We start from the raw sequence: 15,090 nt of genomic DNA, 5'->3' as shown, positions 1-15,090 counted from the left end.
GTATTAGGCCTTATATCAGATAAAACAAGGACGTTTTATGCTGTATCAGATTAACTAATGGGTTTAAAAAAATAATGTGCCATATACATTTCAGTTCTGCATAACTTAATTTTTCAGGCCTATGGGTGTAGACTTCTCCATTCTGCTTTTGACTATTTATAAGCAAGTGATGGTTTCTTTCTGTTCTAGAAAGATACACTCTCCGCATGTACTCTGCATGTACTCTCTGCCCTGCAAACTGGAAATGGGTTGGAGGCAACATCTGCTTCTACTTTTCAGAAAAGAAGGCCACATGGCAGGAAAGTGAAGACTTTTGCTTCTCCCAGAATGCCACCCTTCTTACGCTGCAAATGAAAAGCAAGTTGGTATGGTTCCAATCACACTGGCATTTCTCTGCATTGGCATCAACTACTCCAAACTCCTTGCCAGTCAGCAAGTATCTCTTGATGTTACATAGTAATAGAGGTACTGTTAGCAAGGTCTGAGGCAATGCAGACTGCAGAATGTTTAACCACAAATGTGTAATGACGAGGTAACTAGCAACACAGGATATTACTCAGCCAAACAGTGAACATGAGCATCGTGGATCCTGTGACGGTTATAAGGAATACATTTTTCATTCAGGAAATCTCTTTGAATACTCTGAGAGAGAGGGCTTTAAAAGAATTGCTGCCCTGGTCTTACATTTAGTAGAGATGTCAGACACGAAACATTCCAAACAGAGATGCATGCCAAATAGAGATATTTTCTCCTGGAAAGAATTATGAGGGCCTGATGAGTTGTTCAGAAAGTCATTGTCAAATTACCTCCTTTGATTCTTTCTTGGTCACTTCCTGTCTTAACAGTAGTTGTTTAGGTACAACAAAGAAAACTACCTTCATGCTTCTTGGCGATAAAGGTTTTGCATTTTTTATATCTCAAATATTACCGAAACAGTCTTACTGGATTGGATTATCATATGGAGTTGATGGCTGGTCTTGGGTGGATGGATCAAAACTTTCTACAAAGAGAATGGACTGGTAAGTTTTCTGAACTTAAACAGATGGTGGTTTTTCATCTTTTCTTGCATAATATCCTCCCTGTGCACCGAAGGAGGAAGAAACGAAAATCCCACTAACAGCAAAGCTTCAAGGCAGAGTACAGCTGCAGATGTATTTGGAGTTAAAATAACTCATTCTGGTTGGAGTCCCCGTGCTGGTTTTGGCTGGAATCGAGTCAATTTTCTTCATAGTAGCTAGTATGAAGCTGTGGTTTTGATCTGTGCTGGAAACAGTGTTGATAATACAGGGATATTTTTGTTATTGCTGAGCAGTGCTTGCACAGAGTCAAGGCCTTTTCTGTTTCTCACCTCACCTACCAGTGAATGGGCTGGGGTGCACAAGAAGTTGGGAGAGGACACAGATGGGACAATTAACCCCAGCTGATGTCATGCTCAGCATATAAAGCTGAGGGAAGAAGAAGGAGTTATGGAATTTGTTTTGCTTTCTTATGTGTATGGTTTTTGCTTTACCTATTTAGCAGTCTTCATCTCAACCCCTAAGTTTCCTCAGTTTTACTTTTCAGATCATCTCCCCCATCCCACTGTGGGATGCGTGAGTAAGCAAGCCACTCTGTGGTACTCGGTTGCTGGCTGGGGTTAAATCATGATACCCCCTGAAACAGACAATGAGTCTTAGAAAACTAGAATTGTGAGCAGGGCAAGGAGTCAAAACCACTGCAGCCACTGACTGATCTCACAATTTAAAAGCATTCATTTTATGAAATATTTCATGACTCTATAGGAAGCAACCCACACTTCCTTCAAGACAGCCTAACTCCTGCAAAGCCTGCCTACACCTGCCTCTTCGGCTCAGCCACCACCATTTTGAAACCCTTATTACACACAAAAAAGTCAACATTAGGTGGCGCAAACCCGTTTTTACTTTGTTTTGTAAAATATCATTAACTTACTTGGTGCATTTCTCCTTTACTAACCATGGGGGGGTGGGGTGGGGGGGAAATCCCATTATGCTCTGTGTGAAATAATCACTGTATGCAATAACGTGAGAGTCTTCTTCAGGATCTGGAGAACCTTTTTCAAGTGAAGATTCTCCAGTGTCTCTTTGGAAATACATGCTCATTTTTCTTGCAAACTCTTACACTTCCCAAAACTAGTAAACATCAGGCAGAATGATCTGACTTCTATTTCGGTAGACCACTGCCTTTCAGTTTCCAGACCCAAATTATCACTATATGAAGCAATAGTTGGACAGGCAGCTACTGTGAGGAACTAGTTCTATTTTGTGTTTTGATGATACGATGGTACATACATAGGCTTTCTTTTTTACATCTTAGAGCTGAAGGCAGGTGAAAGAATGATAATAGAATAATAGAATCCTAGAATGGTTAGTATTGGAAAGGACCTTAAGAACATCTAGCTCCAACCCTCTGCCATGGGCAGGAATGCCTCACACTAGACCATGTCACCCAAGGCTCTGTCCCGCCTGTCCTTGAACACTGCCAGAGATCCTTCAGACTTGAATTATACAAGCTATTATGACCTTCAATATCGTATATAAACTTTTATAAATCTTAAAATGGCTAAGAAATTTTTGCAATAATGTATAATTGTCCAAAAGGGCTTTATGTTTTTTTTAAACATGTGTACATGGGAATTTTTAACAAGATGGTCTGTTGTTTTGTTTGTTTGTTTGTTTTCTAGGATTGATTTGTCCTTTAAGCAAAACTGTGCATGCCTATTTTATCATAGGTCAACAGTTTACAGTGAGAATTGTTATGAGAAACATCCCTGGATTTGTGAGAAGGCAGCAGTCCATCTGATCTAAAAAGATTATCAACAGAAAAAGAACTGGAAGAGGATGAAGACTTTGATGTTCAGATTTTCAAAGAAGGGGTGTAAAATAATGTTTAATACAAATTCAGAGCAGAGTCCATCCTTTCTTCCTAGTGTATTCACACAAAAAAAATGGAAATGATACAGAAAACCTTTGCAGATAAAAAGAACCAGTATTAACAAATATCTATGAATCAGAGACAAGATATTAGTCTTAGTGTTCTAGTTCAGAAACCTCTACTTAAGCAATGCTGACAATCTTGAGCCTTACTTACAGCCAAAGAAATCAGAAGTGTAAAGGCCTTTGGGACCACTTCTTGTCACTCTGTTTGGAATTTCATGTATATCCATCTATGCTGACCTCTCATAGTTCTTAACTATTTCCAGCCCTCTCTTCAGCACATTCACTTTTTTTCAGCTATTCTGTATTATTTTAAAACTCTAAGGCAGTCTTCTCTCTTTTACTACTCAAAAACGTGTGTCTCCCTTGTTCACTACTCAGCAGTGAAGCATTACTTGGCACCCTTGTCCTCTTCGTGACTGGGTATAATATATGAATTTTAGATATGTTCAAATTTTACTTCCAGACAATGTTGGGTTTGTTTTACATGCAATACTATGATCTTCTAAGAATGCCTGTAAGTCAGTGTTACATGAGTAACATTATGTTATTACCATAATCGCCATTTCACTCATGCAGGGAGAAGGATTCTTGCAAGAATGCCATCTGATGGCTATTAGTCTTTAGCTAACATAGAATATGTTATCTCTTTACCTAATGTATCTCAGTGTATGGAAGGATGGATATGTGCCATAATGGCTACACACTCAATGCATGTGACATGAATGGCAGCATTGATAGCTGGAATGCTGTGATGGTATTCAGAAAAATATTAATTGCTGAACTGGGAATGGAATTTTCCAATTTTCCTGGGTTCAGCATTAGCAGTCATTTTTCTCCTTCTTAGTAATGGATACAGTGTTGTGTTTTCGACTTTAGCCTGAGAACAATGCTGATAACACCCTAATAGTTTTAGTTGTTGCTAAGTAATGCTTACAACTTAAACCATTGATGTGTTATCAGGTATCCTGAAACCAAGACACCGATGTAATGGCAACCACATATTTTTGGTGTTGCATATTAATTGTCTTTCAGAATGGATGATTTTCTAAACATAAGTAACTGTGTCTGGTGTATCTTCTTCAGGATGCTGAGGAGAGGGAGGCGGGTAAAAAGCAAGCTCACAGTCCTGGACTTCAGGAAAGCAGAGTCTGGCCTCTGCAAAGATGAGTTTTCTGACTGAAAAGAGTCCCATGGGATAAGGTTCTAGAGGGAACAGAACCCCAAGAAAGTTGGTTAATATTCAAGGATTACCTCTTCCAAACTCAGGAGCCTATCCAACAAGTAGGTAGTCAGGCAGGAATTCAAGGAGACCTACATGGATGAACAAGTTTATCCTGGCAAAACTAAAACACAAATAGGAAGCATACAGAGAGTGGAAGCAGGGACAGGTAGCCTGGAAGGAACACAGAAACACTGTCTGAGCATGCAGGGATAAGGTTAGGAAAGCCAAAGCCTGAAAGGAATTGAATCTGGTGAGGGGGGCATCAAAGGCCAAAAGGATGGCTTCTACAAGCACACAGGTGACAAAGAAAGGGAAAAATGTAGGGAAAATGTAGGCCCTCTGCTGAATGAGACCATCATTAAGTTCAGTAAGGAGAAGTGCAAAGTCCTGTAACCGGAAAGGAACAACCTCATGCACCAGTATATGCTGGGGACTGACCAGCTGGAAAGCAGCCTTGCAGAAAAGAATTATGGATCTGCTGGACACCAAATTTACCATGAGCCAAGAGCATGCCCTTGTGGAGAAGAAGGCTTATGGCATCCTGGGCTGTATTCGAAATGCTGCCAGCAGGTTTAGAGAGGCTATCCTTCCCCTCTGCTTAGCACTGGTGAGATAACACCTGGGTCCAGTGCTAGGCTCACCAGTACAAGAAAGACACGGACCTACTGGAGAGAGTCCAGTGAAGGACCATGAAGATGACAAAGGGACTGAAGCAGCCCCCCTGTGAGGGAAGGCTGAGAGGGCTGTGATGGTTTAGCCTGGAGAAGAAAAGGTTTGGAGGAAAATTTATTAACACGTATAAACACTTGAAGGGAGGGTACAAAGCAGAGTGAGGCTCTTTCCAGTGGTGCCCCATGACAGGACCAGAGGCAATGGGCACAGACTGTAACACAGGAGGGTCCCTCTGAACATCAGGAAACACTTTCTTATTGTGAGTGGCACCAAACACTGGCACTGTTTGCCCAAAGAGGTTGTGCAGTCCTCGTCCGTGGAGACATTCAAAAGCTGTCTGGACATAGTCCTGGACAACCGGTTCTAGGTAGCTCTGCTTGAGCAGGAGGGTTGGAGCAGATGACCTCCAGAGGTGATAGAATCACAGAATATTTGAGTTGGAAGAGACCTTAAAGACCATCTAGTCCTATCCCCGCTGCCATATGCAGAGAAACCTTCCACTAGACCAGGTTGCTCAAAGCCCCATCCAGCCTGGCCTTGAACACTGGCAAGGATGGGGCACCCACAGCTCCTCTGGGCAACTTGTGCCAGTGTCTCATCACCCTCATTGTAAAGTATTTATTCCTTATATCAATGCAAATCTACCCTCTTTAAAATTGTTGCTTCATGGCCTGTCACTACAGGTAAAAAGTCTCTGTCTTTTGTTTAAGTTCCCTTTATATGTTGAAAGGCCACAATAAGGTCTCCCCAGAGCCTTCTGTTCTCCAGGCTGAACAAGCCCAGCTCTCTCAGCATTTCCACATAGGAGAGGTGCTCCAGCCCTCTGATCTGAAGTCCCTTCCAACCTCAATCATCTGGTGAGTCTATGTTTTTTCTAGGAGCTCAAATTTTAGATCCTAGTGAATAAAATCTCTGTGTGATACTGATGTGGCTATGTTGAAATGAGGTGCTCAATTTAGTTTATAGTGCTTGCTATTTTTTAGTAGGAACACTAATTACAAAAATCTCCTTAGTATTGTTCCAAGTTTGAAAGTGACTTTTAGATCTTTACTTCATGTTGGAAAACTGAGTTGGGTGGACAAATTAGAAAAGGTATTTTGGCGTACTTTGTCACACTTAATACATTACATCCACTACAAATTTGATGCATGTTTCTATATGCATTTGGCATAGGTACACACTGGAACCACCACATTCAGCAATGACACTTCCTGGTCTATGAATATGTAATATTTGTGACACGGTCTTACTTATACAGCAGAATAAACTGCTCCCTTCCTTTGAGTTGTAACCTTATGCTTGAAGATGCAAGTTTTTTAAGTGCATAAGATTTTTGCAGTCATAACATGGTCAAGTTGATATTAATTATTTATTTGCTTTCCCCTACAAAATACTGCTTTCCAGCTACACAATTCTTATCAAATACATGCACCACAATTTGTGCTATGGCAAGCCTTCAGCTTAATCCAACACTAAAAATAGCAGCAAATATGACTTCAGCATGGTCATTTGACTGTCCATCTCCAGGAAATGCTTTACCCACAAAGGCATCTTGTGCATTTGTGTTCCAACTGAGTGCTCCAATTCCATATGTCACTTGAATCTGTTTGTTTCAGGTGCTGCTGTTACTAGCTATGTTCTTCTAAAAGAAGCCCAATAAATCTAAAGATTGAGAAAGAATAAAATACAGGAAACACTGAATAGTGAGAAGATGCTGGGTTTCCTGCTGATGGCTTAATCAGACTTACGAGGTCTTTCTCTGCCAAAAAAAATATTTTACAAATGACTGTTTTTCTTTCAAATCAAAACAAAAGGGCAACCCTTCTACAGAAATGAGCCCTTCCTCCTGTTCAGTTTCCTGATGGGCCTCCAGAACAGTGACAAGCAGGGACGGTAGGTAAGTTTTCAGGATAGAAGTCGTATGTGTGCAAATCACTGACTCCAAATTTCTGAAACAGAAATAGGTTTCTCTGGAAGCATTTAGACAAGCTCTACCTTTTAGCTTTCTAGTGTAAAACCACAAAGTTCTTTACACTGAATTTACAGGATGAGAAAATTTAGCAAAATCAAAATAAAAAAAAAAATCCCCACATGATTCTAACCAGAGAACTGGAAGATGAGTAATGCTTTCCTTTTTACTTCTTTTAGCATTAAAACTAGTTCTTTTAACCAAGAAGGTTTGAGATGAGATGGTGGTAGAAAGAGAATCAAAGATTAGAGACCGGGCAAAAGATTAGGCTAAACAAGTTTGAATGCATACGTTTAAATGAAGTTTCCCAAAATCCTGACTGTGAAGCATTCCAAGTGCACAGAAAAAATCTCTCTTGACCATCTTCCATGCCTTTTACTTTGATTTTAGGTCCATGACATTAACACATACTTTAAACAAAACTGAAAACCTCAGAAAACTTAAATATTTCACTCAAAACACCAAATATACAGCTGTATTTACTGTTGTATATTCAATAAATCATTGTGCTTCTCTCCTTGCTTCCTTGTTCTCTCAGCAGTCTTATTTAGCAGTGGCGATTTAGCAGTATTTTTTATCTATCTATCATGTAGCTATGCAACTTGAAAATGTCAGTATATTTTGTAAGGCCTACTGTTAAAGACAGCACCTTCTTTTTCCACATGAAATAAGAGATGCATACATTTTCTTTGTTAATTATGAGTATCTGGATCCTGCTGCAAGAACATTTTTCCTCACTTGGATTTAAGGTTTTATGATGCAGGTGATTTATTGACTGTCTGCCACCAGGGTAAAGAGCAAGACAATGCAGAGAAGAAAACTCATTAAAAAGCAAAGATGTGACAGCCTGTTCAAGGTTGCATCTCTGAGCTTTGTCAAGAAATGAGCTACTTCTGCAGCTATACATCAATAGGAAGCAAATGAAAGCAATAGCAGAAAACTAAGTGAGTAGATCTATTTGTCTTTAAAACACATAGGCACTATGTGTTTGATGGAGCTACTGAGACAAATAATCATGTTGGGAACAGTAAAGAAATTATTTGCCAAGAAACACTGAGAGGAGCTTGTGAGATGATCACTTGTTTTGTAACAACATGCCATAGGTTCAAGGCTTATATTCTGATTTTAACAGACTTTGCATTGAATTCAAAAGGCTAATTATATACTCCTCAATTTTTTTATCACAGTGAAAAACATAACCTCAAGAATACAAACTGCCTTAGCTAAGACCTTAGAGCAACAACAGAGAACAAATTACTAATCTAGCAGTAGCTATCAAAAAAAAAACTTTTACTCTTTGTCTTTTTCAGTGTGCAACAAATCCAAAGAGTTGCCTATGAGCATTGTATAACTCGAAATGAGTCAGTTCATTCAATTAAACAATTGTATGCTGCCTTTTGAACTTTGTCAGTTTTAAGTGCTTTCTGCAGCCAAATGACAGCAGAGATGACTTTGCTTTCAAGACAAATTGACATTGAAGTTGTGGTAATTTCGGAGGACCAGACTTCATCGGTAGCTGTGCAGAATGTAAAGGTTAGCCCTGTATGTGTTACCCCTCCCACTATTCACGTTTTACCTGCATCCACTGTAGACCAGTCAGTGCTGGGATCCCAGGTAGTATTTCCATGGCTGCTTAAGCCATGTGTTTAGACTTACAAAATGCAGCATTTCCAGACTAAGAGATACCTGTGTATCAAGACACTCTGCTGTCCCTACTTCTCTAAATTACTTTGTCATATACATAATTAAGGTAATGCCCAAAGAAGAGGTAAATGCCCCATCTTTTGCAGTGTTCAAGGCCAGGCTGGACAGAGCCTTGGTCTAGTGGGAGGTGTCCCTGCCCATGGCAGAGGGGTGGAACTAGATGACATTAAGGTCCTTTCCAAACCTTTCTAGGAGTCTATGATTGCTAAGCACTCATTTAGTATGGGAGGCAGCACACTTGTTTGTTGTTACTACTGCACACTTCCAGTGCACGGCTTTATGTCTGAAATAAACATAGAGACTTGCCTAAATATCTTCACTTTCCAACAGTTCAATTTCCATTGAATGTCTCAAATTAGTACAAAATACACACAGGAACAGAAGTTCTAACCATAAACTTGACTGCTTCTGAGAGATTTCAAAGACCTCTCTTGTTCTCTAGTGACATGGAAGAGAGATGCTCTCTCTGAAGCAGTCTTCTCTTTGAACAGCCCCTTAAACAGCAGTGAAGTGTCAGGAGGCCTTGAATCATTAAAGGCCCTTTATTTGACAGTTGTTGAGTCGCTTTTTGCAGTGACTTACTAAAAAGATACACTACAGAAAAGGTCAATAGCAGCAATATTTATTCCAGTTGAGAAAATCTGCAGCAGAATGGAAAATGGATTTGAGAAATCAAAGAACTGCATCATGTGTGACATGGATTATTTTCAAGGCAGATGTCTTAGAGGAATGCAGCTGCAATAATACAGTAGTAGTTGGACTGGAATTCCTAGGTATTAAAAATTGCTGACTTTCCTCAGTGAAGATGTGTTGTGTATTTGCTTTCTGGTTTTTTGAGCCCATAAGGGATGCAATCCCATTTCATTTTTTTTTTTTCTTTAACCAGGAGGACTAGAAATATTTTTGTCTTTTAAGGGAGGCTCTGATTTGATTGAACTTTCAGTTATCAGCAGGTGGAGAGTGAAATTAAATAAAATATTTGGAAATCTATTGTAAATTGGGAGCTCACATCTGTGAATACTCAATGGATAGATTTCGAAAACATTATGTGTTGCTCTTATAAGCTGTCATTGATTCCTGTTTCTGGGAGATAGGTATGAATCTTTACAATAGAGTTCCAGAATCACATACTTAATTTTGTTTCATTTACAAAGGAATTTATGAGAAGTGTTTGCATAGGAATGTGAAGGCTGAAAGAAAAAAGAGGAAATTAAGTTATTTTTAATTAAAGCCCAAGGACTCTGACTGAGCTAAGACTCAGGATAATGTTTTGACTCTTGCAAATTCTGGGCCAGAACTCACCCCCACTGTTGTGAGTATATCCCAGGACTGGGCTCTCTACAAAGCTCTGCACCCTAGTGCCTGTCTGAGTAGCTCACTTGCTCAACCATCACAGGATCCACCACCTTCTCACAGACGTAAAATTTGTATTCACCGCACCGTGCAGTGTCTATGTTTGCACCTTGAAGCCACACACAGTCTAGAGAAGGACTCGAGCTGGCTCGTTGGATCTGAAACCTGTGAAAAAAAAAAAAATAGCAGAGATATTCATCAGCCCATGAAAAAATCACAGGCTGATACAATAATTCCTGACTGCTGCTACCCATTTGACCCATAAGTTCTCTGCTGGGGGCTTGCCTAGGTTGATGAGTGAATGATGTTGGGGAACCTGTCTGCTGACAAGCAGGCAGGGCAACAGGCCATTACCGAGTGGAAGTTAAAGGTTGCTGCTTCTGACTCAGAACAAATATGCCTGGACATGGTCTGCTCCCATCTGTGTAAGGACTTACAAATCAGGGGAGAAAGCTGATCCATCCCCCCACAGCCAGGTCCCCTTGGCTCTGTTGCGAGACAGCCCAATCCAAAAAATGGAAGAACTGCGAGATAGTGCTAATCGCATTATGAAGTCCTGTGGGGAAATTCAGAGCCTGTGGATCACATCCCTGCTTCAGTCACAACAGCATATGATTTGGAAAAGCAGAGAGGCAAATGAAAGTGAGCTGCTCACACCTGTTTCCCCAGTGAATCTGGGCCCTGCCTTCTACTTCTGGCCATCAGTGCTGTTTTGGACATAGGGAAAATGAACCTCCTAAAAGCTTTCATAGTTCTCAGCTAAAACCACAGTTCAGATGAGATAACCAAAGCTAGAACATAAGCTGGGTAATGGGTATAGGATAACAACTTCCTTCCAACGCTCTGGTTGCATAAGCCAGGCAGGAAAAGGCCTTTGAATCATTTGCTATCCTTTTACACAAGAAATTCAAAATACAGACAATAAAACCATAGAGTTCAAGACATAATCATAGAATGGTTTGGGTTGGAGAAAGACCTTGAGATCATCTAGTTCCAATCCAGATGGCTCACATTAGACCATGTCGCCCAAAGCTCTGTCCAGCCCGGCCTTGAACACTGCCAGGGATGGAGCATTCACTTCTTTGGGCAGCCTGTGTCAGTGCACCACCCTCACAGTAAAGAACTTCTTCCTTATATCTAATCTGAATTTCCCCTGTTTAACTTTGAACCCACAACCCTTTGTCCTATTGCTGCAGTCCCAAATGAAGAGACCCATTGCCATCAAGGGTCTGGGTAGAACTTCCTTTGCACTCAAGAGCTCTTCTGGTTGTGCTTTTTCTGTTACTTCACCTACAATGTAACAGTCAGAAAAAGATACAGATCCTCTTCTGCTCATATGGGAGCAGATGCCAGGGAGCTGGCCAAGCTGGTGAGGTTTCTAGTTGTGGACAGGCTTCTGACATTTGCTAAATAGCTTGCCCTAGTAAGAAAACAGAAGAGTTGCCAACCAGTACTACTAGCTCAGTTATATTTGCCCTGAGGTGGGACGGGATCTAGACATAGACCCAAGTTGGGTCTCCTGTGAAGCCAGTAGAAAGGCACCAGGGAGGGTGCAGCCACAGTACAGGCAGGAGGAATCCAAAGGGGCATGCTCAGTTTTTGTCCCTGGTCCAGCACACACATACCATAGCATACTGCACCAGTGGAAGGATGGAATGGCTGCCTAGGCCACAGTAAAATGAAGACTGTAGAGAGAAAAATATATCTATCTTTACCAGCTTTTCCTTACTCTCTATCTTAAGAAGTCTGGACTCCAGAGCCGAGCATTTTGCCTTGCTTTCTTGACAGGTTTTCCATTGCTCTGAAAAGAAGTAGCAGTTCTCCCCGTACTGTAGCCAGTTCTCAGGGCAAGGAATACATTTATGTCCTTAAAAACAGCGGAGTACCTGATCAGGTTTGTCAGTGACAGCAATCTCTAGTGGTCTAGTGGATCCCTGCAGGATCACTAGAGCAGTGCAGAGCCTCTCTATCACAGAGGAGCAACAATTCCTCCTTTATTCTGCAGATAAATTCACATCTTCATTGGAGACTTAATAAATCCAGTTGCCAGAAGACCAGAAAAACATTTCTAAATGAAAATCAGAAAAAAACAAATAATAAAGAGTTTTTGAATCTGACCAGGAATCCTGGAGGTGCTGATAAAATACAAATAGAGGAAATTCTGGAAGGTTGTGCCATGTGCACGGACATGGATCTTGGTGGATGTAAAAAAATCCCTAGACTTTCAGTCACACGGGTGCATCTCTGTTCATGTGAACATACTTTTAACCTTGTTAACATAGAATCAGAGAATCATAGAATGGTTAGGGTTGGGAAGGACCTTAACAGCTAAGTGCTTTACAATTCAATTTATTCTTTAACTTTTCTTATAGCATTTCATGCTTGCTGTGGATTCAGTGTGCAGATCTTGGATAGGGATAGCCAGCCAAAGTGAAAGATGAGCCCACTGTTGTTAAAGAAAATGCCTTTCAGACAGCTGCACTCTATTCTGCCACATTATTCTGTTAGCTGCCTGTTGAAACCCTGAGTAGTATTGAAGCCAGGAGGAACTCAAAATGTTGGATTTTTCTTTCACTCCTGCACCATTTGGGGAACTCCATTTCTAGCTGGAAACCAAAATAATTGCAAGCAGCAAGAAAGCCTGTCAGCTAAAGTATTCTGAAGACCTCTGGGAACTGGGTCCCAACCATAGGATGAATCATGTTCATGGCTCTCCAGTTCACAGGACCATTTTATACTGTAACAAACCAGTGCCAGCTGGGAATTTCAGGACTTGATGCTGGATGGCAATAGGTAACAGCACAGTGCACCTGACTTTTACAAGTACCTTATGGTTTGTGTTAAATTGAAATGCAGACATCTACACAGATGATAACCTTGCCACTCTCTCACAAGATGCTAATTTATTATGATCCTTTACCCTCTGCAATATGATAATCCATGATATTCAGCTTATACATCATTAAAGTTTCACATCATTATTTTGCACAAGAAAAAAGAAAAAAAAATTACCTTCTGCATAAAGTCTGTAAACTGTTAAAGCCAGTGATTACAATCACATTTGGTAGAGAGCAGCAGTACTTACACTGCTGCACCCACTACTGCATAACACAATGAAGCTGTCTTCAAAGCTTTCCAAACAATTAAAGCCAGTAGGAATTTTCCATCAAAATATTTTTACTATAATTTCCTGAAACCAACTGTGAAAGAAGCAGCAGTAGCATCAATGAATCATCAATTAATTAATTCCTATTAGAAATACTTGGGTTTTGTTGTTGTTTTTAAAGTGTCATAATTGTAGTATTTTCTGAATTAAAATAGTTGGTTTGAGGTATAAACCATCTCCATTATAAAAATTTGATAAACATACTTCAGAAAGACTGATGCTTAAAACAATTATCAAAATAGAAATGCAGCTTGAAGTTTTTTTTTAAATTAAACCATTCAGGGTTATGTTAGAGATTTGTCCTTCCAGTATGGTTGACAGAAAAAGAAAAAGAAATCAATCTGCGTCTACCATAAGCAATACAAAGATCATCTTTCCACCACTGTGTACCTCTGCGGGTGGCAAGTTGCTTTACAGTCTCTGTCAAGTTCAAATTCTGAGCCTGGAGGAGCTCTAGCTGCTGGTTGAGGCTTTCCACAATTGCCTTTTGCAGGGTGAAGTTTTCATGCCTTTCATGCATAAGGTGGGAGACCAGGATGACTTGAATCGCAGCAAAACAAGAAAGAAATTGTTCCATTAATATTAAAGCTAAACTGCCCAATGCAACCTGAATAAACTTACCAAAGACACACATACCTCCCCATAGCTGAATATACCTGACCTACTTACAGTTTGTGCACACCCATAAGCATGACATAATACATCCCAATTTCAAAGACTGGGAGGTCTCTTGAGTGGGTAAACTCTTCCAGCAAGGGCCAGGTTTTTTGCATCATTAATTTCCTAGGCTAATCCTCTTCCTTAACCAATTTCCTAGGCTTTTAGTTGCTCATACTGAACTCTGAACATTCCTTCTGTGACCATACTTACACTTGGCAGCCAAGACTCCTGCAGCTGCCATTGAACTTAGGCAGAAGACCCCAAGCATCACTGTAGCCAGTCGCCAACAGGAAGATGGGCTGGGGCAATCTGAGGCAGACAAAAAGAAGCAAAGGCAGCAAGAACAGTAACCTCTCATCTTTTTTTATCTGCAGATCCTATGATGCACAAGACAACATGAACGGCAGTCAGTCCAGTGAATTCCTGAGTTTCAGACTGGTGTGCAGTATTACATTATGAAAACTGTCCCCTTGTTAGGCCATTGCCAGTCCCCCAACTCCTTAGCAGCTGGGGGCTGTAAATGGAGCAAGTCATGGAGACTAACTTAGCCAGGATCTTTCCAGAGAAAATGAACTGGACAAATAAGGCTGAACAGCACAGAATTTCAGACATGGGGAAAGAGCATCAAGGAAGTATTTGTGCTTACAACATGGCTGAAATTTTCATACGTAGCCAGATATCAGGGTATTTTTACTTTTGAGTGCCTAACCTGCCAAGAAGGAATGAATTCATTGTTTCAGAAAATAACCTCAGAAATAGTCACCGGTGAAAGCCAGGCCCCTGTAAAATAACCTGAAACTAGTGTATGTAGATGTGAACAAGACACAGATTCACAGAAACTGTCTCACACCTGGAAACGCACACGCCCATTCTTGCAATATGGGCAAATGCAAGTGCCCATGTGAATTTACACAGACCCAGAACTCAGGGGAAAGGACTGCTTCCAATTTATGACTTTTGTGTTCTTTTATTAGAGCCCAGTCTCAAATGTCAGTAGGAATACTAATATTATGTTGAAGTCACCAGCAGAAATAGCAGCATATCAACCTGTGGTATTTCTGCATTTTATTCCCTGTGTTCCCTAAACCTTTAACCAAAGAACCCTACTAGATTACTGGGCATTCAGGTTCAGCTTCCAAGGATAAAACTCAAGGATGCCCTAAAAAGTGGAAATGAGATAATCACTGGCTAGTCAATAAGGGGAAATTTCCCTCAGAAAGAGTTTTTTAATCTACTAGATAAATTCAAATTTATCAAATTCATCACCAGACATTTAGTCAGGCTGGAATATAATATTCCCATTGCTTTGCCACTACCTTCCACACTGAGCAACCCTAAAGCACTAATGCAAGCATAAAGAATACAGATTTGCAATCAGTCACATTCC

The 15,090-nt window shown here is 40.5% G+C and overlaps 1 protein-coding gene and 1 long non-coding RNA gene across 2 annotated transcripts; one reads left to right on the top strand and one right to left on the bottom strand.

Annotated features, from left to right (window-relative positions):
- Positions 1-912: 912 nt before the first annotated feature.
- LOC133279004 (uncharacterized) lies at positions 913-2,891 on the top strand. The gene is made up of 2 exons (XR_009746746.1): positions 913-1,019; positions 2,702-2,891. It is a non-coding gene; the product is annotated as an uncharacterized LOC133279004 (long non-coding RNA).
- Positions 2,892-9,819: 6,928 nt separating this feature from the next.
- LOC133279044 (oxidized low-density lipoprotein receptor 1-like) lies at positions 9,820-13,846 on the bottom strand. The gene is made up of 4 exons (XM_061472379.1): positions 13,434-13,846; positions 11,593-11,744; positions 10,315-10,433; positions 9,820-10,042 (listed from the first exon to the last, which is right to left on the bottom strand). Exons 1-4 carry the CDS (start codon positions 13,675-13,677, stop codon positions 9,880-9,882), a joined length of 678 nt encoding a protein of 225 aa, XP_061328363.1. The 5' UTR covers positions 13,678-13,846; the 3' UTR covers positions 9,820-9,879.
- Between the last annotated feature and the right edge of the window lie 1,244 nt (positions 13,847-15,090).

This window comes from Pezoporus flaviventris, unplaced genomic scaffold (genome assembly GCF_033815535.1).
Source record: "Pezoporus flaviventris isolate CSIRO_AGI_PZ_B2104156 unplaced genomic scaffold, CSIRO_AGI_Pfla_v1 ptg000070l, whole genome shotgun sequence".
In the NCBI taxonomy this organism is placed as follows: domain Eukaryota; kingdom Metazoa; phylum Chordata; class Aves; order Psittaciformes; family Psittacidae; genus Pezoporus; species Pezoporus flaviventris.
This window is presented reverse-complemented; position numbering and strand designations above follow the sequence as displayed.

Excerpts from the sequence above, each read along its gene's own strand:
- LOC133279044 (XM_061472379.1), bottom strand. The coding sequence starts at position 13,677 with ATGTGTGTCTTTGGTAAGTTTATTCAGGTTGCATTGGGCAGTTTAGCT. Across the intron at positions 11,745-13,433 it reads GCAACTTGCCACCCGCAGAG|GACATAAATGTATTCCTTGC; the intron begins GTACACAGTGGT and ends GCTGTTTTTAAG. Across the intron at positions 10,434-11,592 it reads TAGAGAGTAAGGAAAAGCTG|GACTTCATAATGCGATTAGC; the intron begins GTAAAGATAGAT and ends ATTTCCCCACAG.